Below are 26,195 nucleotides of genomic sequence, written 5' to 3' on the forward strand. Positions count from 1 at the left end.
CCCCACCTCGGGGTTTAGTGGGGGATTTGGAAATTAGTCCTGTGAAATCTGCCAAATGCCCCACCCCCTGGGGCAAGACAATCTGGAAAATCCCCACCTAAACCAAGTAAATCCCCCACATATGGGGGATGGGGAATTTGTAAATTCCTACACACAACCACTCTTTGGAATTTCCATGTCTAACAACCTGCATCAATATAAAAAGTTCATGTTCAACTTTAGAACAATTTTTATCGTTTAAAATAGGGTTTTGTGACATTTATGCTGTTCACAAATGTCTATCACAATCAACACAAATAGATCCAGGAAAATAACATACTTTTCGCATTTGTTTTTCAGCCACTTATACTGTGACCAGATAAAAGTGTTGAGGTGTCACTGTCACGTAATTCACCTATTTTGGAGCAAGAATTTACAATATTTTTCAGTCTAGTTTGCTTGTATGTTGTCAGGCATAAACATATTTCAGGCTAGAACAAATGATTTAATTAGATCAAAACACCAGATGTATCACACAAGACATGTCGCCTCAATAAACTAATTAAAGCTGATGAACAAGATACATGATGTCCAATCTCACAAGTGCAGCTTTTTTGTCTTCTCGCTCTCATGCTACAAGCACAATGACACATTCTACATCAGTCATGCACTGATTTAAAACAAGCAGAGGAATGAAAATTCACAATGGTCCGTGTTTATTCATCACAAAACACGGCAGAAAGATACTGTGTAAAACTCAACAGAACAGATGATCAGAATGATCACACTGATGAAACAGAACTGTTTCCCTAGCTATATGGGTCATCATGAATAAATTTGATAATACATTTAGCGGACATAAAAGGGAATCCCGTCGTGACCGAACATGTTTTCCAAATACATGAGCAATTTAAAGGGACAAAGTCGGCCATTTTCATGAATTTGTTTGATGTAGATACTACTTATATTGTTTGACATGTCGAAAGATACCGCATGAATGGCTGACCATGCTTATATTCGACCCGGTTTTAGACACGATACATGCAAACCATCACGGAAAATGAATTCATGGTCATGACCATTAATTCGTTTTCGCGATGGTTTTACTTAATTTGTATAAAACTGGGGTCGAATATATGTATGGTCACTCATTCACTCAGTATCTTTCAACATGTCAAACAAAATAAGTAGTATCTCGCATCAAACAAAATTCATGAAAAATGGCTGACTTTGTCCCTTTAGTGACTTTGTCCCTTTAAGTTTTATCAAAATAGAGTTGACCCGGAGGTCTTTTTAGTGCTGGATCATGTCGATGACGCATCGTGAACGTCCGAAATGTCACGCTCACGTGGGAAAATGTGGGAAATTTTGCGTATGGTATGTTCAATTTTCCAAAAAATAAGAATACACGGCGGATGAAAATCATTTATTTGGTTATCGATATTTCAGCCATCAATCACAAATATACTGTCATACACACCTCTGAATATTGCTGCATCGCGTTCATCAATAGCCTGTCGAAAAGCTGCTTACCGGCCCACATGGCCTTGACAGCCACCTTTCGCCATGCTACCGCTCTGAACAACAACATACCATTACCAGGGCCTGAAAATTTCTGTTTTTTCCCACTGGTCCCAGGACCAGTGACCTTTTTTTTTCACTGGTCCAAAGGTAAAATCCACTGGTCCTCAAAAATTTGCATAACAATACAAGAATGATTCATTTCTCATAATGTTATATATGCATTTCTATCAGATTTGCTTGGGATTTACATACAGCATAAACTGCCAATCTTTGTAATACAGACACACTGCATAAACATTTACTTGGTAGCTAGTGTGCTCAAGTTCTTGTACACACACTTGACATGTTTTTTTTTTACTATTGCTATAAAGTTCACTTCATTTTTATAATTGCCCAGCGGTTGATTCTTTTCCGTTCAAATTGTAAAAAATAGGTTGAAAACACCAAATACCTGAGAGGAACTTCTTTTTCCTTTGATAGCAATAGCAAATTGCCATAACGCTGTTTTGACAAGCTAGGCGGTTCTTGTTAAGGTCAACTACAATCGAGCTAGGGGGTCTTGACTATATAAGGAATTCAGCATGGTGACCTTCTAAATTCAGAAGCTTGCTTGCTACGGACGATCGGAAAGTTGTAATGAGACTCCTTCCAGAGAATTTTACTGCAAAATACTACTTTGATAGACAGAGATATAATATTTTCACACAATTTTGGGGTTGCTGATATTTTTAGCTGAGGCTATGGTCTGGTTTTTACCACATTAAATTTTACATGTAAAATGAGTACGTGCCCGTCATTTGATTTTTGCAGTGCACTACAGTGGCTAGTGGAAGCACATCGCCTGGCTCATATCATGAATCGCAAACTGTAATAGAGTAACTGATTTTCCTTTAGAGTTTACGTTGTGATGAAAAAATAGACTAAATTTGAAATGTTCGATTGACTTAAAGACGCAATAATTATTGTAATTTTGTAGGTAGAAGACGTAGTCTCTCAATGGGCTCTTGGTTTTAGTGTAACCATGGAGCCATGGTGTAACTGGCTTTAGTTCGTCTCTGCTACCTCCATGGTTTCAGTAACTTCGGTATTTTGGGGGGACGTAGTTTCTAATTTTTCGTCAAAAGACACCAGAACACAATCTGGGAAAAACTGGAAATTCCCTTGCAAAATAAATTGGCTCCCGTTTGTACTGGTCTGCGGACTTTTTAGAGGTAATTTGTACTGGTTCGGGATAAAAAACACTGGTCCGGGATCTCGGATCAGGGTAATTTTCAGGCCCTGCATACGTGCGCATGCGTAGTTATTTACGTAACATTTTTAGGGGGATCAAAACGAGGCAATTGCCCCACCCCCTCGGGCACAGTTTATGGCACACACGGTCTAATCCCCCACATTTTTCCGTTCGCCCGAGGTGGGGGGGGTGGTGGTTTACATTGACTGGCGCATAAATACGGTGCATATACAAGGTCAATAGACGGAACCAGTGCAGAAAACTCGAGATATATGCAAATATATTTGCTCAGACGAACAGTGAAAAGTCAACGGTTAAAGTTCACCTTTAATATCAATATTTCATTATGATTTTAACGGTTATCTCGGTATTTTGTTATCCTGAAACCGATAGCCTGGCTCACCTTGCTGTCACGAACTCATGTATTGTGACTGCTTGGCCGATAGGATGCACTACTAGTTGCACATATTAGGGAGCCGTCATTATTTACGGCCTGGGGGGTTCGGAGGAATTTCATCGGAAACTCCGAAATTTCGAGTACCCCCTGCCAACAATGATGAATTTGAGTAACCCCCCTCTCTAACTCAGAAATTTTTACTACCCCCCCCCCTCCACTTAGAAAAGGTAATACCGATACATGTGTACAGCAATGGTAAAGACTTTCAAATCCTGATGTACCCTGCTAGATTATCATAGGTTATCTCATGACGGTTGAAAAAAGGTGAAACCAACAAAATGAAATTCAAAGTGACAACAAAGTACAGATATAAGAGCTCACGCAATAACCAGTATCCTACCATATAGTATTGTTTAACTCGGATGGGTATCTGACAGGGTTTTCAATGGGATATCTGGCTGGGCAGAATTTGAAAGTACAGGGGAGAACACGCGAGAGGCTGAAGGCGAAAGTGTCAGAGGGAGCTGTCCTCTATCTTGCGTGGAAATTTTTGAGAAATTGATGTGTGCAATGGTGCAGTCTGGTGCAATCTGAGAAGTGGTTTTAATTTATTTTTTACTATAATAAGTAAAACTGTTAGAACACCCCAGGGGGAGAGCACAAGTGGGTGTCCCCCTCTCGTATCGAAAATTTGGAAATTGATGTGTGTAAAGGTGCAATCTGACATATAACCCCCCTTCCTCCCCTCCACATTTTGAGCAACGCCCCTTTAAGTTTTCAATTTTTTGAATGACCCCCCCCCCCACATTCCTCCGACCCCCAGGCCGTACATAATGACGACTCCCTTATGTCATTTTGAACTCATCACGCCGGCATTGTAAACAAGCCACAGTAAACACTGGAGGTCGCGATTATAACTGCGACCACTGAACACTTTACATACCTGTAACCAAGATGCAGTGCCCGAACAAAAGATATGACCGTATCATAATAAGGTTGAGAATCAAACCGGGTCATGTATCTGAGTCTCTAGGCCAACTATCGGTATGTCAGTAAAACACTTCTGCATTTGTTACCTTGCAAACACATTATAAAAGAGGTATGTAAGTAAGTACACATACAAGTTAAACTATTGATAATCTACATCATTATCGACAAAACTATAATTACACTGCTAAAATATTACTTGAGAAATAACAAATCCCTCTTGGCTAAGGATCAAATCACTTAAGGTAGAATGCGCTTCGGGGACAAATATTCCCAAGGATTCTCAAACGGCAAGCACTTAATTCGAGTTGGTTTTCCACTTTTGGGTGCTTATTTTTGAAGCCAATGGAGCAAGTTCAGCTCTCGGGTTTATTTTTGTAAAAATCGAAAAACAAATATTTTCCCATCGAGTTAACGCAGGAATGACGGCTATCTCTAATTTCAAGTGCCTGTAACCAAAATATTGGGAAATTTGTTTCTCGAGTACCAATGTTTGCTGGGTGACCTCTGTTTTCTTTTAATTTTGAAAGGAAATGGTTTAAAATTTCTTTAGGGAAACAGTTTTAGCAAAGGTTTCAGACGTCAATCTCGAGGCGCCCTCTACGTTAAGGTACACATTTCGCACATCGACCTTTCTCATATATCGTAGTTATTACATAGGCTGTACATATGATCTGTCATATATGATTTATTTGCGGAATTGCATACATTGAGTAAATAATAACGGAAAATGAAATCATGGAAGGTCCACCGCGAGATCATAAAAGCACATGCTTTGTAGCCATTGTCCGATACCTTTCCAAAACTTTGCCTTCCCTCGTATAGCAGGCAAAAAATCTCTCCGTCTGATGAATCGCAATAAATCTTGACAAATCTGATCTTGGAAGTAAATAAACACATTTTATAGTCATGAGCACAGTGACTCTGCTTAGATTAGACATTACTTGGAGGACAAAGTCCAAACAGTTTATCCTTCGTGACGTATAATTCATGTCCATTAACGTTTAAATAAACATACGACAAAATTAGACTAGGTATTAAATTGATGATATTTGGAATCATGTCATGAATGAATGTCTTTTACGTTTGAGCTGTAACAGAATGTTATTTTCTTGCAGGTTTTATTTCGGAAATATGATGTGATGACTATGGTAACCTAGGAAGCCAGTAGGTTCGAATCGTCTTTGACACCCAAGTGTTGTGTTTTCAATTCAGTCGCCCACCACACTGCAATATGATATCGCTGGGCAACGGCAAAAGACGGCACAAGATAGCATTAATCATCGTAATCTTCATGCTCATCTTCTGTCTCTGGGTCATCAGCGAAATGTATTTATTTCCAAATCAGGTATCGACAATATTTTCAAACGATTTCATCCCTCCAGCTGAAGACGACAGTTCCTTAGACCCATACTTGCATATTAATCACCGGCATATGAAGTCAGAATATACAAGTGTTTCAAGACTACCGAAATACAGAGACAATTTATCTAAAAACGATACAAATTCTCTCTTTCCTGAATTCCATTCGATCGGGAAACATCATCCTGAATATCGAGGGCCGAAAAACCGTCATGTGAAACCTGTTGTTCCGAATATCGCTCACTACATCTGGTTCAGTAACCATACATTTCGCTTCGATCATCTAATTAGCATATTAAGCGCCCACAAATTCATGAAACCGGATAAAATAATGTTCCACACTGATTGCGAACCTGAAGGGGAGTACTGGGAAGAGGTGAAGGAAAGAGTTGGTGACGTAATGCAAATCATTAAACGGGAGAGACCTAGAACCATTTTCAACCACCCACTGACATTTATAGAGCATAGCTCCGACGTAGCTAGACTGGAAATACTAATTCAATATGGTGGCATTTATATGGATATGGACATGATCGTGTTGAAGTCACTGACCCCGCTTCGTCACTATGACTTTGTGATGGGAAGAGAAAGTAAAAATGGTTTGAACAACGGCATAATAATATCCTCAGCAGACTCTAGGTTCCTACAGCTTTATTACCAGGGCTACAGAAGGTATTCCGGAAACTGCTGGAATTGTGAGTCGATACGGTATCCGAACAAGCTCTCGAAGCTGAATCCAAATTTAATACATGTCGAACATACTTCACTGGTGCATCCAACTTACACAAAGAGAGATCTTATATTCTTTGGTCATTTTCCATGGTGGAAAGGCCACTATACTATTCATACTTGGATAAGAATATTTTTCGAACGAGCGCACAGTAAAACTGCATTCACAAGGGACAATATCTTGTCGTGGGACACTGCCTTTGGCGAAATATGTCGGTACGTGTACTACGGAAATGCTGGCACGTTAGAAAAGATTCATAATGCAGATGACATGTTTTGGACACATATACTCTGACCTATGAGCTTAAACTTGAAAGAAGGCGCACTGTATGTCACCCGTTCGATGAGAAGCACACGTAACAACGCTCTGGAAAAAAAAACTTCTTCAAAATCTCGGCCTATTACATTTTTTGTTGTCAAAGCACACAGGTGCCTGGGTTGACGGTGTACATGCATAGAGAGAGATGGGCATCTCTCTCTATGCATGTACACCGGCAACCCAGGCACCTGTGTCAAAGCATAGACCCCCGAGAAAAACGTCTGGGGCGGTGTTTTCCTGTTGGCTACAGCCAGAATCCAAAACGTGATCTTCATCGTTACCGGAACATTCACCATGACTTGTATCAAAAAACCCTCAAAATTCTCTGTGTCATTACTCGGAACGTGCCATGCATGAGCAAAGACACAGGTCGATATATTTTCATGACATTTCTACACTATATTTGTTGCATAACCTAACCACTTCTAATCTGATTTAAATTGACGTCAGTTGGAAGTGTACATATTCACAAAGTCAGTTTGATCGTTAATGAGATTAAAATGTAAGTACAAAGTATTGTTGTCGGGGACCGCTTGGCAAATAAACTTAATATATTCCAAGATAGATCGCACAAAGAAACCACAGCAGTTGCCTGTCCCCATTTTTCTCGAGGGTCTATTGTCAAAGTTATTCTTTATACCATCTAAATGTCTTTCTAGTCGTACATTTCGAAAGATGGGAATGTCTGTAAACCAGTGGCGTCAAAAAATTGGTTGTTTTCTACAACCTGCACAAGGTAAATGGTTCGGAGAAAGTGCTGGCCTGCGGACGGACAAGTTACACGTTAGTCTTGCCATACGTGTCACCCTATTATAATGCATGCTGGTATGCGGAGATGTGGCGTTAAATCAAGGCAATGGAAACAGTAACACCTTGGGGGATTAAAAGTTTCCTGTTTGTACCCGAGTTGGTCAGGCAAGGACCCGGTTTCAGGTTGCATGCAAGTTAATGCGGTCTTTCCCTAATGAATATTAATTTTAATTTATATGTTTCTAATGAATGGATGGAATAGTCCATTCCTCACATTTTTGGCTGGTAAGGAGCAACGTTTGCCCAGTTGCCTTCGGGAAGGGAACAATGGTATGGGAAGAAGGTAGCCGGAGAATTTGTTCTGATCATCGTGACTGGCACGAAATTACGGTGGATAAATAGTCTGTGATACCCTTTTCAAATACATGATAAGAGCCAATAATAGTTTAAAAGGCAAATTTTTACTATTGTTTTAGAAGAAACACCTTTGAAAAAAAAGTAGAGAGAAAATTAGTCTAATTTGAAAAAGTCAAATAACTTCATCTTAATAAATCTGTATCCGGTCATCAATAGAAACCAATTTGACAAATTTAGAAGATGTCCGCAACCAATTTTCACAAAAATACCGTAGAAAATTAGCATACACTTATACATTCATAGCGGTCTAAAAGAGGTCTGCTCCGTAGATCTGTAAATTAAGTTTGAAAGCTGTCGAATGAGTGGGTCTCAGAGAAAGTCTGACCGTTTCGCAACAAGGTGAAATGAGGTTATACCAAAGAACATGCAAATCAAATTTCTTAACTGTAGAGAAGATATTTTGAAAATAAATCACATCAAGAAATCTAAAAGTAGTCATCTCTCCAAATACATGTACCAAATAAAGTAATCAGACAGTTTTTCAAATCTTCGACCTTCTACGTGACTTTGAGACAACAACCCAATTTGATCAATTATCCACATTTATTCACATCATATACCAAGGTTACACATGAAGTGATTCTAAAGTTTTTGCCATTCAACAAACTAACATATACCAACTGTTCAATGTTGGTCCTAGTGCTGTACACGAGTATTGCGAACAGGAGCTAAAATTGAACGATGAAGAGGTCCATGGAAATTTCATCCCAAAGCAAATTTAAAGGTGTTTAAAGAAGTTTCGGAAACCATATTTATAAAGGATGTTGTAATTCTATTATCGTCCAGATAGATTCCCAAGCATTATGTGCGCAGTTTTTAAATGCCGTAAGGCGTTGCTTTTTTTAGACAACAATTTCTTCCAATAAAAGTGGATATTTTTATCTCTTGCTCCAAGTTGTTGAGATGTCCAATGATTTGTCATGCGTCATTCGAAAATTTGCGCGTGATTTCAACCTGTCGTTCTATGTGCACAATACAAATACTGGATTATGTGATGGTTTCAAATGTTCGGTGTAATTAAATGAATAACACGTGCAGATAGGGTAATATCACGATTTGTGGCATGTCCTTGGGCTGGTGATCCTGACCGAAATATCGATGATACCCTCGTCGCATCTCTGCAATGTGTTATTAATTAAATAAGGGGTGGACCATTTGATATCCTGGGGGGGCTTGGAAGATTTGGGGAAAAAAAAGATGCCAGGTGGAGTTGCTCGAAAAAAAAAATCTGGCTTTAAAAGGCTAATGGAAAAACAATTATGGACTATTGCGACTCGGAAAAAAAAATCTTGGCAAATTGTTCGATGCACACTGCAGCATCAATAAAAATCAAGCAGTAGCTCTGGAGTTTTATAAAGCATAAACCGTTTCAAGCTTGAGGATCAATAACTGAATATGAACAATTGTACAGTATACATGACCTTCTGATTAGAGGAAGTATGCTGAAATTGAAATTGCTCACCAGTGTTTTCCAGAAATGTGTAAATCTGAATGTATGGATTTTGTCAAATTACCACAAGAAGAGAGACAGCCTGCAAACATTTTACTATTATCGTTTGCGTATAGAAAACTCATAACAATGAAAAAATGCGTAGAGACTCAATCCAATGCGTAATATTATCATGCATTGGATCAACTCTCTACACATTTTTTCATTGTTATGAGTTTTCTATATACGCATGTTTTATTCGTAAATGCGAACACTGTTATAGTGAATTATCTTACCAATGTTTTTCTTTACAAAAGCGAATGTGTTTTGATTAGAATTGAATGAGTTTGATGGTTTGGGGGAAACTACTATGTGGTAATGAAGAATGGGAAATGGGCAATGAAATGAGCAGACAGCAGGTGATTTAAAATTAAATGTAAAATCTTCACTGCAAATAAAACCATAAGTGTGTCATAAATAATACAAACAAAACAAAATCATGTTTGTTTGTTTTGTTGTATGTGAGCCACGTCTAAGACACAAAACAAAAGTACTGTTTCAGTCTGTAAATGTCACCTCAGATGCCACCAGAGAAAACCATTTCCACTCCAAAATTTCATTTTTTGACACCCCCCTCTCGCGCTCTCCCCCCCCCCCTCGTTCGCTACGCTCACTCGCCACTCAGTCGCTTCGCTCCCTCGCAGTCAACCCGTCTACTTTCTTAAATTACCCGCCTACTTTCAATGTAAGGACAACACTGACAAGTAAATGCCATAAATGTACATGATTTTACAAATATTTTTTTGTAAAGTGAATCAAAAATGTACATGTATTTACATATCTTTATTTAGTTTCTTGAATATAGTCTGTGTGCGATAGAACAGCATCTTGTTACTGGGTTTGAAAAACCAAGCAAACAAACATTGCACTGAAATTTGGTAAAAAAAATATATATTTCGAAGAAGGAAAGTGAAAAAAAAAGTTGCTAGCATATGCCCTGTAAAAAAAAATAATTCATGGTGAAGCACGTGGGAAAAAAAATAATGGCTCTCCACCAATCTTCCAAGCCCCCCCCCCCCAGGATATCAAATGGTCCACCCCTAATCCATGGAATTTTTCTCTGTGTAACGTCATCGCATGCTGGTGTTTTTCGAGGAGCCACACAACTTCTCGCCTTCCGCTCAAAGTTTTACGGCCCCGCAGGGGAAAAACACTCTAAAAACACTTGATTAAAGTTTGTCCGCATCGCGCTTAAATCTAGTTTGCTATCATTCCTCAGCATTCAATAAAGAACATGATTTAAAACGTCAAGCGAAGCTCCAACCTTGGTTCTCGTATTTATCATTCTTGTTGCTATTTACTGTTGGCCTTTAGGCTATATGAATCCGTTTATACCGCTAAACGTTTTGTCAAGTTCATTAATTTGTTTCAGAAAAAAGCCGATAAACAAGATGCCCGATTATTTAAGCCATATTCTTTGAATAAATTTTGATAGCAGATAGGTTCGCTATCAACATGAAGCGTCAAGTCATGTGAGCATAGTGAAAGCAAATCAACAACGGACAAACAACAGAGGAATTCAAACCTGAAAGCTGGACAGAAGAGCGCCCGCAGGTGACAGAACTTTATTATGTTGCAAAACGTTTTCAATTTTTCATGTGTATGTTGGCAAAAACAGAGACAGGAATGCTTTTCGAGCAAAGGTAGCTGCCTATTTTTAATGATGTTGAAATTGCTGGTTCTGAGGCGCCTGACTTACAGGGGTACCACGGTAAGATGATAAACAGTGTGATGGGAGGCCCTTGTTCAAGTCACAACATATTACGGACGATGGTACTTCCGCAATAGGGTCACCTGACAAAGAATCACATGACGACTGGTCAGTCCAACAATAAACATGGCGATTACGTCGAAGACTTCGCTGTTTGCATTGATGGTTGTCTTTCTTCACTCCTGTGCACACCCAGTGACAGCGAAGAGTACGAATTCATCGTTACCAGTAGTTCTCTGGCATGGCATGGGTTAGTACTGTAGTTGATCAGTATACGTAGCTCTAGTTTCGGGTACAAGTAATGTTTCACTGGATGGCACTTGCCAAGTACATTCATGCTCTCTGTACCTCATATAATTTCCGCCTGGCCCAGATAATGGGGCAAAACATCGAGCAACAACACTGCAGCTATGTAATGCTACAGCAGTACAGCTATGTCATACGTGAAGATACTTATTGATCACCGGTTAGCTGGCTGACCGCGCACAGGGGGCTCAACAACCAGGTTATATCACAGTCCCTCTAGAGGGACTGTGGTTATATGTACCCCGGGTACCTAATATGGTACAGGTGCCTGGAGTTGCCTGTGTACATGCATAACAGGCAACCCCTGGCACCTTTGGTTATACCATGGAGCTAAAAATTCCATTTTTAGCTCCATAGTTATACTATTATTATATTATTATTATACCATTATTGCTGCAAATGCAATGTTATTTACGATCTATGATGAATGGTATACTATTAGCATTGGGTGGCAACTGAAAATGACCCTTGTTTTAACTTCAAAAGTTCAAGGAGTGATGGAGGGTTAATGCACGCATATCCTTGTCTGGATAAAACTAAAATCAGTTAAATGATGCATTGTATTCAAAGACACAGTTGTGCCCATAGTCAATACCAGTATCTGGCAGCCAGAAATAAATCTCCTACTTTCATTGTACAGTGCCTCTTCCCAGGAATTGGCGATGAATGTTGTGCAAATATGTGAAGCAAATTAAGCATTCGATGCGTTTTCATAGTTCACTAATTTTGTAGCTTTCCCATCACTACAAGACTTTGCCAAAATACAGTTTGGTTGCGTCCTTTCTTTTATATATGCAGCTGTAGCTCTGCGTGGCAGGGCTGTGTGTTACCGGGAGGCCGTACAACGCCGGTAACACACAGCCTTGAGCCTTGCCACGCAGAGTTAATGCAGCTGCAGCGGTCACCAATTTCGTTACAGCTGCCATTTTAAAGTTTGATATAATAATGCTGCAGGGGCAACCCTGAAAATATGAAGAGCGCTGACTCAATTTTTATTGCCCTTTGTATTTTCAGGTGACAGTTGTTGCAACCCGCTCAGCATGGGTTCAATCAAAAGTCTCGTTGAAAGCCTTGTACCTGGCGTCTACGTCAAATCACTGATGATAGGGAGTAACATTATTTCTGTGAGTAGAATTTATTTGTAAATGAATTTTAACAGGAAACGGTTTACTCTTTCTTAATTCCTCTTAATGTTTTCTGCATTGCTTGTCTTTATGATCAAAACTACATGTAATGAAAAATAATGCATGCACAGAAAAATTTGCACTTGTTTAATGAAGATACCAAAATACATTTTGCTACTTAATATTGAAGGTTCATAGGTATCATGCAAATCAGAACTCCTTTTCAGGCAATAATGATAATGAGGTCATACATGTAAGAGAATCTATAGTTTCCTTGAAGTATTCATTCGTCACCGTGAAGTTTTCAGAGCATCAACCCACTTAACGTTCATGTGCAAATGTGAAACACAGATTTTCTCAGTAATAACTCAGACTTACACGTTGAATTACTCGTTTCACAGGACACCATGAATGGATTTTTCATGAATGCAAATGATCAAGTCACAGATGTCTGTAAACAGTTAGCCAGTGATCCAAAGTTGAAGGCTGGATACAATGCCATGGGCTTCTCTCAAGGAGGACAATTCCTGTGAGTTGATTGTAAACTTTGAAATCAGTTGTTGACCCGTGTTGAACTTTAAACTTTGTTTTAGATGATCCAGCGTGATTCTACAGGACTCAATTGAGCTAATTTTGAAGAGTATCCTTAAAGGCCTGTGCTGGCGTCAGATTGTCTCACAGGGAAATCTACTTATTAGATTACAATTTTGATGGAAAACAAAAGGCTATGACACTCCATAATCCTCCTATAAACTAAAACAAACATGATCCCGGGGATCAAGTCCCTGGCCTTTAAACTGATGTTTAACTCTGTTGCTGACCTTCATTGAACTCAGCCATGTGCAGATTTTGGACTTTTACCTTATTTGTTGAATATATATTGAACTTTGAACTTTCATCAAGGAGAGTACTCATCCATGCCAATCACCTCTGCATTAACAGTGGTGGTTATCTACCAGAGTGTCTGAACCCACAGAGGTCAATTTGCAAGTCAGTTTTTAAATAAAAAAATAATTCCTTCCCATCTAGTGTTCAGACAGTATTATATTATGCCTGCACTGTGTATGTATCAGCAATGTTCCTACAGTTTGCCAGATGAAGGAAGAGCATTTTGAAATGAAAAATTGACATGTACAACTTTTTCTCCCCTGTAGCCGTGCAGTTGCACAGCGTTGTCCAAACCCACCCATGCACAACCTCATCAGTTTTGGAGGTCAACATCAAGGTAAGCAGGAACACCTGTCCTATCAGCACGACAAAAGGCAGATATTAATGACCTTACAACCAAATTGTTAAAATCTCTTCAAGTGTTCCAACCTCACAGAATCTATTGGTGTTGAAAGGGTTCTGTTTTGTCCTTATATTTGTCAGCATATGTGTTGTTGTAGGGGCTGGTTCATTTGTACTCATCAGATACACGACTTCAGTTTAAATCAATATCATTACTCTTCTTTACATGTCAAAAGGTAGCAGACTTAGAGACGGAACAGACTCTCAAATTTTTACAATTCTTTTCTGATCTACCACTTGTGTGGGCTCATTTTAAAGCTCTGGGGAAAGAAAAATTTCTCTGTCTGAGTTTTTTCGAAAATCCAAAGTTTTATTTTTCCCCATAGAGTTAACTAAGGGATGGTGGCTATTTTGAATTTCAAATATTGCAAAATGTTGGGTAATTCGTTTCTCCAGCTCCAAAGTTTGCACCATGACCCCTGATTTTTATTTTTGATTTGGTAAGAGAATGGTTGACAGTTTCATTTTAGAAATTTTGAGCAGAAGTGTAAGTCTTTCACTTTTGAATCGCATACCACTTTAAATTCACACTCACACTTCTGATTCCTGTTAGGCACCGTACCTGGCAATACTAACTTTCTGGACCAATTCCTGCAGATCCTGTTTGGAGCTTGCAGATCTCGATTTGGGAATCATGATGCGTTACAATATACAAATGACCATACACCCTTATGATTATACATGTATATTAATGTTCATAACTAAAAACGTGCCGTTTACAAAGAAAAACAAGAAAAATACCTGTATTTAAACAGAAACCCAGCTAGTATTGCTTGAGGGAGTTTTACAGAACTAATAAGACAGTATGATTCATGCAAGGTATATGCATAGGTCAGAACTATCTTTCATTCTGAAACATTTTTCAGTCTTTGATCTGATGACAGCCTAAATCTTTTCTATTTCCTCGACTTCATGTCTTCAGGTGTGTATGGATTTCCACATTGCCCGGGCAACAGCTCCACAGTGTGCGATTATGTTAGGGAGCTTCTCAATCTGGGGGCGTATAACGACTACGTGCAAGGGTTTCTGTGCCAGGCAGAGTACTGGCACGATCCGCTCAATGAAGAACTATACAGGAATAAAAGTATTTTCTTGGCTGACATCAACCAGGAAAAGGTAAGGTTCCTCCATAGAATCAACATGAGTATAACACAGTGTAGACTGAAAGATCCGTCATTCAAGGGTGCCCTTGGGGGGAGCAAAAAGAGCGCCCTCTAGCGACAGATCCTGTCTGTCTCAACACATTAAATTAACCCCTTGACTACCTATGGCGCCGGATATTTCCGGCGCCATATTGAATTACCATATACCTTGAGTGCCGGAAATATCAGGCACAGTTAAATAGGCGTATTTGCTTCATTTTTATCGCTAAAAATCCCGTAATTTAGGCGCCTGCACGCAGCTCAACTAAGATTGATGTATTCCGATTTGGCTGAATGTGATTGCGCCCCCGTACGTCCGAATATGGCCAAAATCCGGAAGCAAATGTCGTGACCCATGACCTCAACCCTAAAAGGTCAGGCTGATCACTGAAGCGTCGCGCTGATTGTTTACAGTATTCAGAAGCCACGGACGATTGCAAAGATGTTTATGGGGTTTTTTAATGAAATGAAATGTTTATTTATTGAAAACAAATGATTTGTATGTAAATATATTCTATTAACAGTAATATTCGTGAATGAAACTAGAGGAAATACAGTGTTTTTACTATAAGCCAGTGAAATTTTATAGCAGCCATATATACCAATATGACTGGTCACATGACTGGTCATGTGTTTGGTCATGTGATATGTTGTTCCCTAAAATGTATTTTTAAATATTGTGAAATATTTTTTGATAAATCATAACCATTTTAGATGCATGTTTCTGCAAGGAAGACTTAAAGCAGGTGTTTACAAATATAAAATGTGTTGATTTTCAAATACAGAATCATGTCAGATGCTGATGTTTGGGTTCATTTACTCTGCCTTTTGTGAGAAAAATCTTAAATAGGTACATCTATAAATAAAGTAAAGGGTAGTTATTATTACATATATGTAAAGACAATGCCATAAAAATTGCAACTGTATTCAAATTTGCATCATTTTATGGATTCAAAACACGTCCTGATGCTTCAAATATTCATATTCTTTGCCAACTCTGGTCACATGACGTGTCATGTGATCAGTCACGTGACCTGGAAATACATAATTTATGTATGAAAAAGTGGGAAATTTCATGCTGATTCAGAAAATATATGGTTTATTGGTACTTACTTAATTTTTACTCTAAGCAGTGTTTATGCAATGACCACACCCCAGATTTTATCAATATTTACATAAGGGGCCTGGTATATAGGAATACATTGGCCTTGGTAGTCAAGGGGTTAAATCTAATTAAGATAGTCTCTCTCTCTCTCTACTTCTGGTTTGATTATAATTAAATCGAACAATTGCCGAGGAGACAAGAATGTTTGTTTTCACCCAATATCCTGTGAGTGGTATAATGTTGAGGGTGCTCCACACTCAATACATGTGTAGGGGTGCCCTCGAGCGAGTGATTGTCCAGTCTAAATTCCAACCACCAACAATGGGATTGTATGCAAGTGGTGGTGTGAGAGAGAAAGACCCCTTTAGCATTTTGACGTGATTTTCAAGAAATTGCATTACACAAACAGAGCAGAAATAATGGAGAGAAAATGCATCATAAGTCACCGCAAAGGCCAAATATAAAAATTGTGTCCTGTAACATAACTCGGGTAGGGTTTGTTTGATGAATTTTTTATTTTTATTTTTGTCGGCTGAGACCCGTAAAATGCAGTAGAACTTGAGAATCTACCCAGAAATTTTTGAAAATGCAAACGTATGTCTTGGGTTGGTGGGTTGTTTTTACGGTAGGTTGAGTGACGGGAAACACACACAATTTTTTATATGGCCTTATTGAGCTATAAGATAATAGGTGCATGATAGGATGGATTTTCATGAGCACTGTCACAACTTAAAGGGACAAAGTCGGCCATTTTTCATGAATTTTGTTTGATGCAAGATACTACTTATATTGTTTGACATGTTGAAAGATACTGAATGAATGGGTGACCATGCACATATTCAACTCCGGTTTTAGACAAATTAAATGAAACCATGGCGAAAATAAATTCATTGTCATGACCATCAATTCATTGTCGGGATGGTTTCGTGTTTCGTGTCTTAACCCTGGGTTGAATATATACATGGTCACCCATTCATTCAGTATCTTTCAACATGTCAAACAATATAAGTAGTATCTTGTATCAAGCAAAATTCATGAAAAATGGCCGACTTTGTCCCTTTAAGTTGACTGAGAATACCAAAGAATGTATATTGAAAATGCATTGGCTCATTTGTGTCTGTCCATTGCAAGTTATGTAGAAATCTTGGGAAAATATGTAGGAGCCTAAATTTTACCATCTTAAAAACTTGGGCATTGCAAAAAGTACAGAAATCCAGGAAATCTTGACATTCAAAAACCGTAAAATCTGAAGGGAGAGAACAGAATACATCATCTACTGGATGACATTGTTAAAAATTGATCAATGCTCTCACTTTAGTTTCTGCACTGATATGTTTTGGATTTATGTAAAATTTATGGAAATTAATTGTTTTATGTCAATCCATGGTAACTTCTCCTTTCCAGGTTGTCAATCCGACTTACAAGGCAAACTTACAGAAGTTGAACAAATTTGTAATGGTGCAGTTTTCGGAAGACACCATGGTACAGCCAAAGATAAGTGAGGTGAGGTGAATTTGTCTGTACATGTGTTATCCACACATTACAAGAGGTTGTTTGCATCCAATTGGCAAGCAAAATTCTCTCAGAGATATCTATGTGGCTGCCAAGTTTTGCTGCCTTATCACCATAAATTTTGTTTATTATTGATATTCAACTTGAACTGATAGGTTTCAAGGTTTTGCCAATATTTTTGTTTACAGTTCAAAGGTACTGTAGTTATAGGCATATGGGAGATGCGAGTCCCATGTATTCATTTTCATACTGCGGTGTTGATAACAGCATTCAATCTTGGAAAAGAAGAAATTAAGTAAACATTTATTAAAAGTGTTTGCTCGTGTGTTTGAAATGCAAATGAAATACTTTAGTCTTTGATTTGGTCACATACAATAGATAGCTTCACTTTAGATAAAAAACACTGTCCAATTCAGGGCTTGAGAGCAGGACACATGGACGGGAATCTTATCTCTGTTCTTGGTCACCAACTCTCCTGCAGTTTGCAAAGGCTGATTGATCTGACATTTTCATCAAACTGTGATCAAAACTGGCAATTTCACTGATTCTGAGTGGAAACCACCAATTGCATGTAGCTATAAAATAGATTGTTTGCATTCCAGAAATATTATATTGGTATGAACTCTGTTTATGGCTCCAAATCAGACCCTCTTTCAGATACAATCAACTTTGGACAACCATGTGCTGATAAATCTGATCAAAAATAGTCCTTCAATCTGAAATATGTCTCTTATACTTTCTTCTCTAATATGGCAGTGGTTCGGTTTCTATAAACCTGGACAAGCCAAGGTCACGTACACCTTACAGGAAAGTCCTCTTTACATCCAGGTAAGATATCTTCTGATTGGTTAAAAGATGTTCAAAAATATTTTTATGTCTTTCAGTATATGCACAAGCACAATATATTCTACACATTCTTTTTGTGTCAGTTCAAATGAATGGTTTCCTTTTGCAAGATTTATGTCGACAACATTATGTTTCAGATACAGAAATTGTACTTCTCAAACTGTAAGGTAAACATATTATGATACAGTAATGTATGATTTGGTGAAACAAACACTATTAAAATCTTAAATATGGGGTAGGAATCTTGGTTATACGAAGGGCAGTGTATTTACAGATAGCAGCAAATGAGAGTCATATCAGTAGGAGACTACGTAGTTTTATTTCAGACTTTACAGTGTAATATATATATATATATATATATATATATATACACTGAAATTTGTTGAAATGCATTGTACTCAACTAGAAATTCTCAATGCACTGACTATTTGAGCATTTTTAGTCTGGGAAAATGAAATGTACATTTGTGTAAACATAATAAAAAATATATTTGGCATGTTAACTCAATTCAGGGGTTGCATGATCAGTTCTAAAAATTCTTAAATCTTAATTCCATGATGCTGACGCTGTAGAGATGTCCCAGGTATCACACTCATGGTCTTTCAAATATGTAACTGTCTTCACAGAAAAGGTTGCTATGATGTCTCTGCGTGCCATCTCACCTCGATTTTGGCAAACTCCTCTCTCAGGTCACTTCTCTGCATTTCTGGCAAGATAATTAAACACATGAAATTAGAATCCAATGATGATGGACAATCTCGTCGACCAAAACTAACTATTCATGAATCAAACGTACTCACTTATGCACTCAATATGTGTGAGTATTATAAAAATACAAGATATTGATTCAAAGTGCGAAATGCTATCCAAAACCTGGTACGTTGAGAACAAGTAATACTATACAATAACAATGTTCAGCTGTTACCACTCGTTGCTTTCACTGTTCAAACAATCAACTCAAAGGCTGTGAGGTTGTCATACAAACAGTACAGTGTTCATGGTAGTAGTTTTTTGAAGATCCACATAGTAACGTTAGTAACACAGTGGTGCTTTAGCATTCCTCTGAGGGTATGTTTCCAGAGAAAACGGGCTAGCTTTGCCTGCCAAAAGTCACTCCAGTCATCGTTCAAAAGTTAATACCTAATGATGACTTTTTGTTATTAATTTCTAAAAAAACAGAACAACATAAATACAATGGCAAACAGAACAAGGACAAATGATACCTGTCAATCAAAATGCATGACAAAAGCACCCCACTTTTCTATGTGTTTTTCTTGAAGCCTCTTTGAGAATGCAACATAGCTTCCCATCTTGTAGACTGATTTAACATAAGATTTAAAGCTTGTGAGCTCAAGGTGAAGAAAAGAAATTCAATTCTTACATTTAGAAATATGAAGATAACCAATCAGAAATTAAGATCAGTCATGTGAGTTAGCCTTACACCCACATCACCAAGGATGCAATTCATAACATTCAGCAATATTCTGATTAGTGGAACTTCATAAATTCACTTGTTAACTGCATTCCAAAAATCTGTCTGTATGTATACAGTCCCAGTAAAGGGTGGTAGAAGTGTTCTTGTTCCTCATTACAAAAAGAACACAACGGGGAACCAATTAAACCAGAAATGTGTGGTAATAGTGACATCATAGCCCAATTATCATTGTGTAAAAGTGAATAGTTGCCTAAAGCCTTTTACAAGACTTTCAGGGATTACTACTTATGTAAATGATGAAAACAGTGCATTCTCTGTACCTTGGTAATATGGAAACTATGAAAATCAAATTCAGGCGTGCCAGCGATATAACAGGTGTAAAGCAAACCGGTTTGACCATTTCTAGTTTTGTCATCAAGTGCAATGTTATATTTATTAACAAACCAGAAACTGTCATCAGTGCCAGTCAGAGAGTTTACATACAGATGATGAAAAGGCTAGCAATAAACAAACAAATAAAATGGATTGACTGATGAGTAGATATAGGACAAAATTTTGCAGTGGTCAATAGGAATAATTAAATCTACCAGTATGTCTGTCACTGACGGTATAGTGGGCACACTTACATGTATGATGACACCAGGGGTGATGTATCAGGGTTCGAAATTAATTTTTTTGTTTGGTGGTCAAGTTTGACCACCAGATTCAAATTTTGGTGGTCAATTGCAAAATTTGGTGGTCCAAAAAATTAGTAATATCAGAGTGTAATTCTTGTGGAGGTTGGGGTCCATGGGGGTGAATAGTGGGCTGTACATGCTGTTTTGGAACCATTTCACCATGCTGCTACACATGTTAAGTTGGTTTACATGTATGTGGATGCCCAGTAAATCCACTGGAAAATTTTCAGTCATTTACAGATCAACTTGACTACTGCATGAGTGACTGACTGACTGCCAGACTGGTTATATGCAAAGGACTTGAGTTACAGATTTTAAGTTTTGACAGAATTACTGTGTAATAAAGAAATGACAATTACTGCTTGTATAACATGACAATTATTGCATTTTTTTGGACTATTATGAAGTTTTGTATGTGTCACTTTAATGACTATAGACGAAATTTGCTAGGAGATGTTATTCAACGTTTGCAGATTTTATCACAATAATCATAGCAGTAAACAGTAAAACAAAGAGAGACATTGTCTATTTAAAGGAACACTCAGTTGAGTAGTGGAGTGGGGTTGAAGGACTGACATTGAACCACAGTGGAGGGACTGTGATTGAACAGACAAGACGTGTACTACATAACTGCTAAAATACTATGTATCTATCTCTGAGGACAATATATTGTTTCTGGATACTCCTAGCAATAAACTGTGAGAGGCATGTAAGATTTACAGCTCTGCAGTGCACTATTGTGACCTCCAACAGTGTTTCATCTAGGATGCTACACCAGGGGGGGGGGGGGGGGGGGGGGGGGGGGGACTGGTCCCCCTCTGCAGGAATTTTTGAGGGGGATTTTAAAATTTTTTTTTGGGGGGGGTTTAACTAAAACATATAACCACGGCTTTACAGGTAACTTTTAATGTTGCAATGATGTCACTTGTGATACACATACTACAAACCATAAATCACTTGCTTACACAATCCAAGCTGCTGGCTGCAAACACCATCCTATATAAGATGTTTTCAAAAGTCAACAAATTTGAGTATCTCTATTGTGAATGTATGTAGAGCTTAGAAGAGTGGCGGATGGCTCATTAATATTCGTAAGCATTAATATTCCTGAAAACGTAGCGTAATTTGTATGCTACAATATTCTGTATGTTTGTTACAGCTAGCCATTTCCACTGTACATGAACCTTCAAGGATTTTTTTCATTTTTAACTGAACTGTGTGTACTTACACAAAGCAAGAAAATCTTTAGTAGTTATAAAGGAATGCTTTCCTATCTTCTGAAAAAATAATATATATTTGTTTGTCACGTTTTTACTGTGCTTATATCATCCCTAACCACAGCAGAGTTTGGATCAAGATTGCCCTATACAAACCTGTTAGCTGTATTTTTCTAGTGACCTAGCTGGTCTTGTAGTCTTGTGCGCAGACTCAGTAAAGTTAAAACGAACAACTTAGGAGGTCTCTGTCTGCCGTGTTTTGACGGTGGAGTTTCTCGATGTCAGATTCGCTCCAATTGCTTTTTGTCAGTCATTTTACAGTGGGAAAATAACAAACAGAAATGTTGGTTGTCATCAACAGTTAACTTTAGGGTTTATTTGCCCGAAAAATAAGTCAATGTTTGTTCACTGAATTCAAAAACCGGGCCCATTGACACTACAGCTTGCTTGTGACTCTCATTGCATGCAATCCCGTCACAGTGCCAATGTCATTCACTGAACTGAAAACGTTTCTGTAACAGTAAAGTCCAATTTCCGAGTCAATTTTGCTACCAGAATTATTTTCATAGTGTTACGGACATTCATACTATGCACAAAAACTTCAGTTTGTCTCCTGTTCTCGATCGTACAGAGATAATGAGACAAGGGCAATGAACTTTTGTGAACGTAACTCTCAATGGGCTGACAGGCTTTCATATGCAAAATCAGCATACGGAAAGTACAAAAAGTATCAAAATCGAACTAAAATTAGTTCCTTTCATGTAAATGTTCTTGCTACACTATACAATGCCTGTTGCCAAAGTATTAACAGGTGCCGATAATGGGTCAAAAGCATCGAAGTGTGACACCCATGATATTTGGATATGCCATTCCAGCCAGCTCAGTGCAGTGCGCGATGGGTCGCCCCTTCTACGTACACTTGGCGGCGCGCAGCACACCCGGGCAGCACACCAAACAAGGGGCAATCGCGCAATCGCGCAGCCTTGATGAAACACTGCTCCAAAAACTTGGTGGTCAAGATTGACCACCAAAAATAGAATCTGGTGGTCCAAATTAGATAATTGGTGGTCTTTTGACGCATGACCACCGGGTATTTCGAACCCTGTGTATGATGACACCCAGGGGTATATATTATAGAAATAATGGACGACACGCTGAGCATTGATGTTTATATATGGGCAAGGGCGAGAGGAAAGCCAAAGATTAACAGGCAAGGCTTGCCGAGCCCGTTAATTTTGGCTTTCCTCTCACCTGCCCCATATATAAACATTAGTGGTCAGTGCAGAGTCTGTTATTTCCACTATATTATCAATGAACCCCCCAAAAACTGTCGAAATTTACACAAATTTTCTGTACAAATGACAACAGGGCCCCAGAACTTGTCATTGATTAGTGTGCGCTGCAAACATTTTGCAAATCCGGAGATTTTTTTGAAAAAAGTGTCTAAACTTGGCCCACAAGTGCTCCATTTTATTTTGTGATTGATTATGATCTTTGTACAAATCACAATTTTCGTTTTAGCTGTAAAGTTACTATGTTTACGCCATTATTCATATTCACAGGCATGTGAACAAACCATTACTCTGTATTTGTGGGCAGTCACGTGGTTCAGCTCCACCAATTAAAATGCGATGGACAGGGCATGGTAATATAATATATTTTCTGTTTCTTTGTAAACTACTCTTTGTAAAACACAGTGTTTTTTATCATTCTTTCAGGACAAGCTTGGTCTGAAACAGATGGACAAAGAAGGCAAACTTGTCTTCCTGACTGCTGTTGGGGATCATCTTCAGTTTACAAATGAGTTCTTCAAACAAAGCATTTTACCATTTCTTAAATGAGAAAAAAGTGCATTTTCGTCACTCAGAGAAGTGTAATATTTGTTGTTTCACTCTAGCTGTTGCAGTTTTGAAATGATTTTGTAAGATGCTCACCATGTCATTTACTTTTGTTACATGAAAAAATGCATGAAGAATTTTTTTTGCACATTTGAATTTATAAAACCTTATGTTTTCTTATGTTCTTGTCATTTAAATATTGTATTTTCCAAGTGTACACATAGTGTATGATAGTAAGTTTTTCAATTTTGATATTCTTCATTGCTGGTATGAGATCTATCACATGATTTCTATTGAAGAGATATGTTTATATCAAATTAAATGAGGTAGCAAATTTAATTCCTTCAGAACCTTTTTTTGAAGGGGGGAGGGGGGGAAGAGAAAGTAATAGTCCCGTAAATCCTTGTAAAACATAAAGTTAAGTCGATTCCTGAGTGTAAGACCTGCGTTCAAACATACTTGCATGTTGGGTGTTACATGATAGTAATGCCATCGGCACATACCATAAAAAAACTAATTTCAACGAAGACACTGGATTATTGAAATTGGATAAACACTAATTCTCATGGCAATAACAGGCTGTGTTCACCAACTGAAGTAAACTATTGATGCTAATTTCTGCTATTCCACATAAATGGGCCATGTTTAAGTTGTACACCTTATTCTTAATGTTTACTTGTGGTATCATGAAAAAGACATTCAGGGTTGCATGTATGTACAGGTGCATCTCTGTCAACTGTATAGCTCATGTTTTTTTCCTCAACCTCAAGCCACTGTCTGGTATTGAGCACTTTGTTTGAAATTTGAATAGCAATGGCAAAATTTGCGCAAGAATTCTGAGTGTGATGCAATTATAGAGCACATAGCTATTCAGTGGTTTGATTCTGGTAAAGGCCACCTTAAGTTTCTGAAACAATGTTCATAATGGTTAACTTTAAGAAAATGAAACTGGCCGTCATGTGTGCAAATTATTTTACAATGTGGCCAAAATGAGGAGTGTGAATCAATTTTTGAAAGTTGATAAGCCAGCACATTTATCCACAGTAACCTTTATCTTTGTCCACAAAGTTGGTCATCACAGTGATGCCAAGGTAACAGTGGAACTGTTACCATAGTTTACCAGTCATTTATGTAGTGGATATTTTAGCAAATATTGCAGTAAACAGGAAAATAAACCAACTTGAGCTGATGATTATCTTTTCTAAAACAGAAACAAATATTCAAGATTGTTACATAATGTATTACAGTGATATACAGTAATCAATTTATGTCAAGTTTAAACTCAAGTTAATTAAATTCTCCATAATCTAGGTTTATAAAATAACAGCACGGAAAACGATTTCCCTTTAGCCGAAAACCTGAAATTCATGAATTTTCATTTTAAAAAAGTAAAAAATATCAGTTAAATTATGAAGATGTTCAGATTTGGAGAAGTAATTTTTGCTTTTAGTTGCCTTTGCATATTTCCATTGTGATATTTATGAGGAAAACATTAATTTTAAAGCATTTGGCAAGAAATCTCATACTTTCAAGTATGGTGAAAAAATTTCAACACTGATCAATGGTGTAAACATTTTTACAAATTACAAATGTAAAACGATCACAAATTTGTTTAAAATTAAAATTCAAAAATTTCAAAGAAATGTTGATATCTGTACTCAATCACAGAAAAATTCACAACGAAAAAATCACAATGTGACATTTATGGTTTTCAAACCAATATTTTTGTGTGTTATCTTACACTTAATGGGTTTTGTACTGGAAAGCCTATAATTGTTGCATAAAAAGCATCGATGGCAATTATGAAATAGATTTACAGGAATTTCCACTAAAACACATGGGACTTCTTTCGTTTATGTGGGTCATTCAAAGTTAGTTCTCATACAAATCAAGAAATTTCTTGCAACAGACACAACCAACCATGCAAGAAATTTCTTACAAGGGACACACCATCCATGCAAGAAATTTCTTGCAAGGGACACACCCAACCATGCAAGAAATTTCTTACAAGGGACACACCCATCCATGCAAGAAATTTCTTGCAAGGGACACACCCACCATGCAAGAAATTTCTTGCAAGGGACACACCCATCTATGCAAGAAATTTCTTGCATGGATGGTGTGTCCCTTGCAAGAAATTTCTTGCATGGATGGGTGTGTCCCTTGCAAGAAATTTCTTGCATGGGTGGGTGTGTCCCCTGCAAGACATTTCTTGGACACCCTAGACTTGGTTCAAGTCTGTGATTTGTGAATGTTTGAGTGGATAGTGAACGCAATGATTTGTATTTTGCTTTCATGTGAAAACGCGCGCGTGAGTGGACGCGATGAGTAGGGGTGAACGCGATGAGTGGAATGAACGCTATACAGCGGAGTTAACTCACTACTGCGCAGGACTCAAAAGTGACGCATTCAATCGCGCTGGGAAAACTGGCGTGAGCTGCCAAAGTCCGGATAGGTGTTGACTACGAAAAAGGAGAGACACAAGAGAGACAACTATTATAAAATGATTTATTTTTTTAAAATTCACCGACTTGAACCACAGGCGACCCAATAGGTTCTGAGTTTTTCACACTGTTTTCTCTATCATTTTCTCTTCTTTCTTCATGCTCTGAATGATCGGAATAAATAAAATAAATGGTTTATATAACCTAACCTAGCCTCTGTGACTCTTTATTTATTTTACACTCCATTACAAGGACGTATATCTCTCATACACACATGCTGTAATTAATTAGTCAAACAACTAATTATGCTAATCCGTGGACTTATCAGAGGTTGGTCAACATCGGAAAGATAGTGATGTTAATG

General features: G+C 37.9%; 1 protein-coding gene across 1 annotated transcript; it reads left to right on the forward strand.

The window, feature by feature from the left end:
* Window positions 1-10,979: 10,979 nt before the first annotated feature.
* On the forward strand, window positions 10,980-24,577 carry LOC139133129 (palmitoyl-protein thioesterase 1-like). The gene is made up of 8 exons (XM_070699551.1): window positions 10,980-11,145; window positions 12,216-12,325; window positions 12,727-12,854; window positions 13,480-13,550; window positions 14,538-14,731; window positions 17,267-17,365; window positions 18,131-18,202; window positions 23,268-24,577. Exons 1-8 carry the CDS (start codon window positions 11,022-11,024, stop codon window positions 23,388-23,390), a joined length of 921 nt encoding a protein of 306 aa, XP_070555652.1. The 5' UTR covers window positions 10,980-11,021; the 3' UTR covers window positions 23,391-24,577.
* The last annotated feature ends 1,618 nt before the right edge of the window (window positions 24,578-26,195 follow it).

Source organism: Ptychodera flava, chromosome 5 (genome assembly GCF_041260155.1).
Source record: "Ptychodera flava strain L36383 chromosome 5, AS_Pfla_20210202, whole genome shotgun sequence".
Lineage (NCBI taxonomy): Eukaryota > Metazoa > Hemichordata > Enteropneusta > Ptychoderidae > Ptychodera > Ptychodera flava.

What these genes read in the sequence shown, in the direction of transcription:
- LOC139133129 (XM_070699551.1), top strand. Translation starts at nt 11,022, where the DNA reads ATGGCGATTACGTCGAAGACTTCGCTGTTTGCATTGATGGTTGTCTTT. An exon ending in TAGGGAGTAACATTATTTCT is followed by an intron (nt 12,326 to 12,726) that starts GTGAGTAGAATT and finishes CTCGTTTCACAG; the next exon opens with GACACCATGAATGGATTTTT. An exon ending in AAAGTCCTCTTTACATCCAG is followed by an intron (nt 18,203 to 23,267) that starts GTAAGATATCTT and finishes TCATTCTTTCAG; the next exon opens with GACAAGCTTGGTCTGAAACA.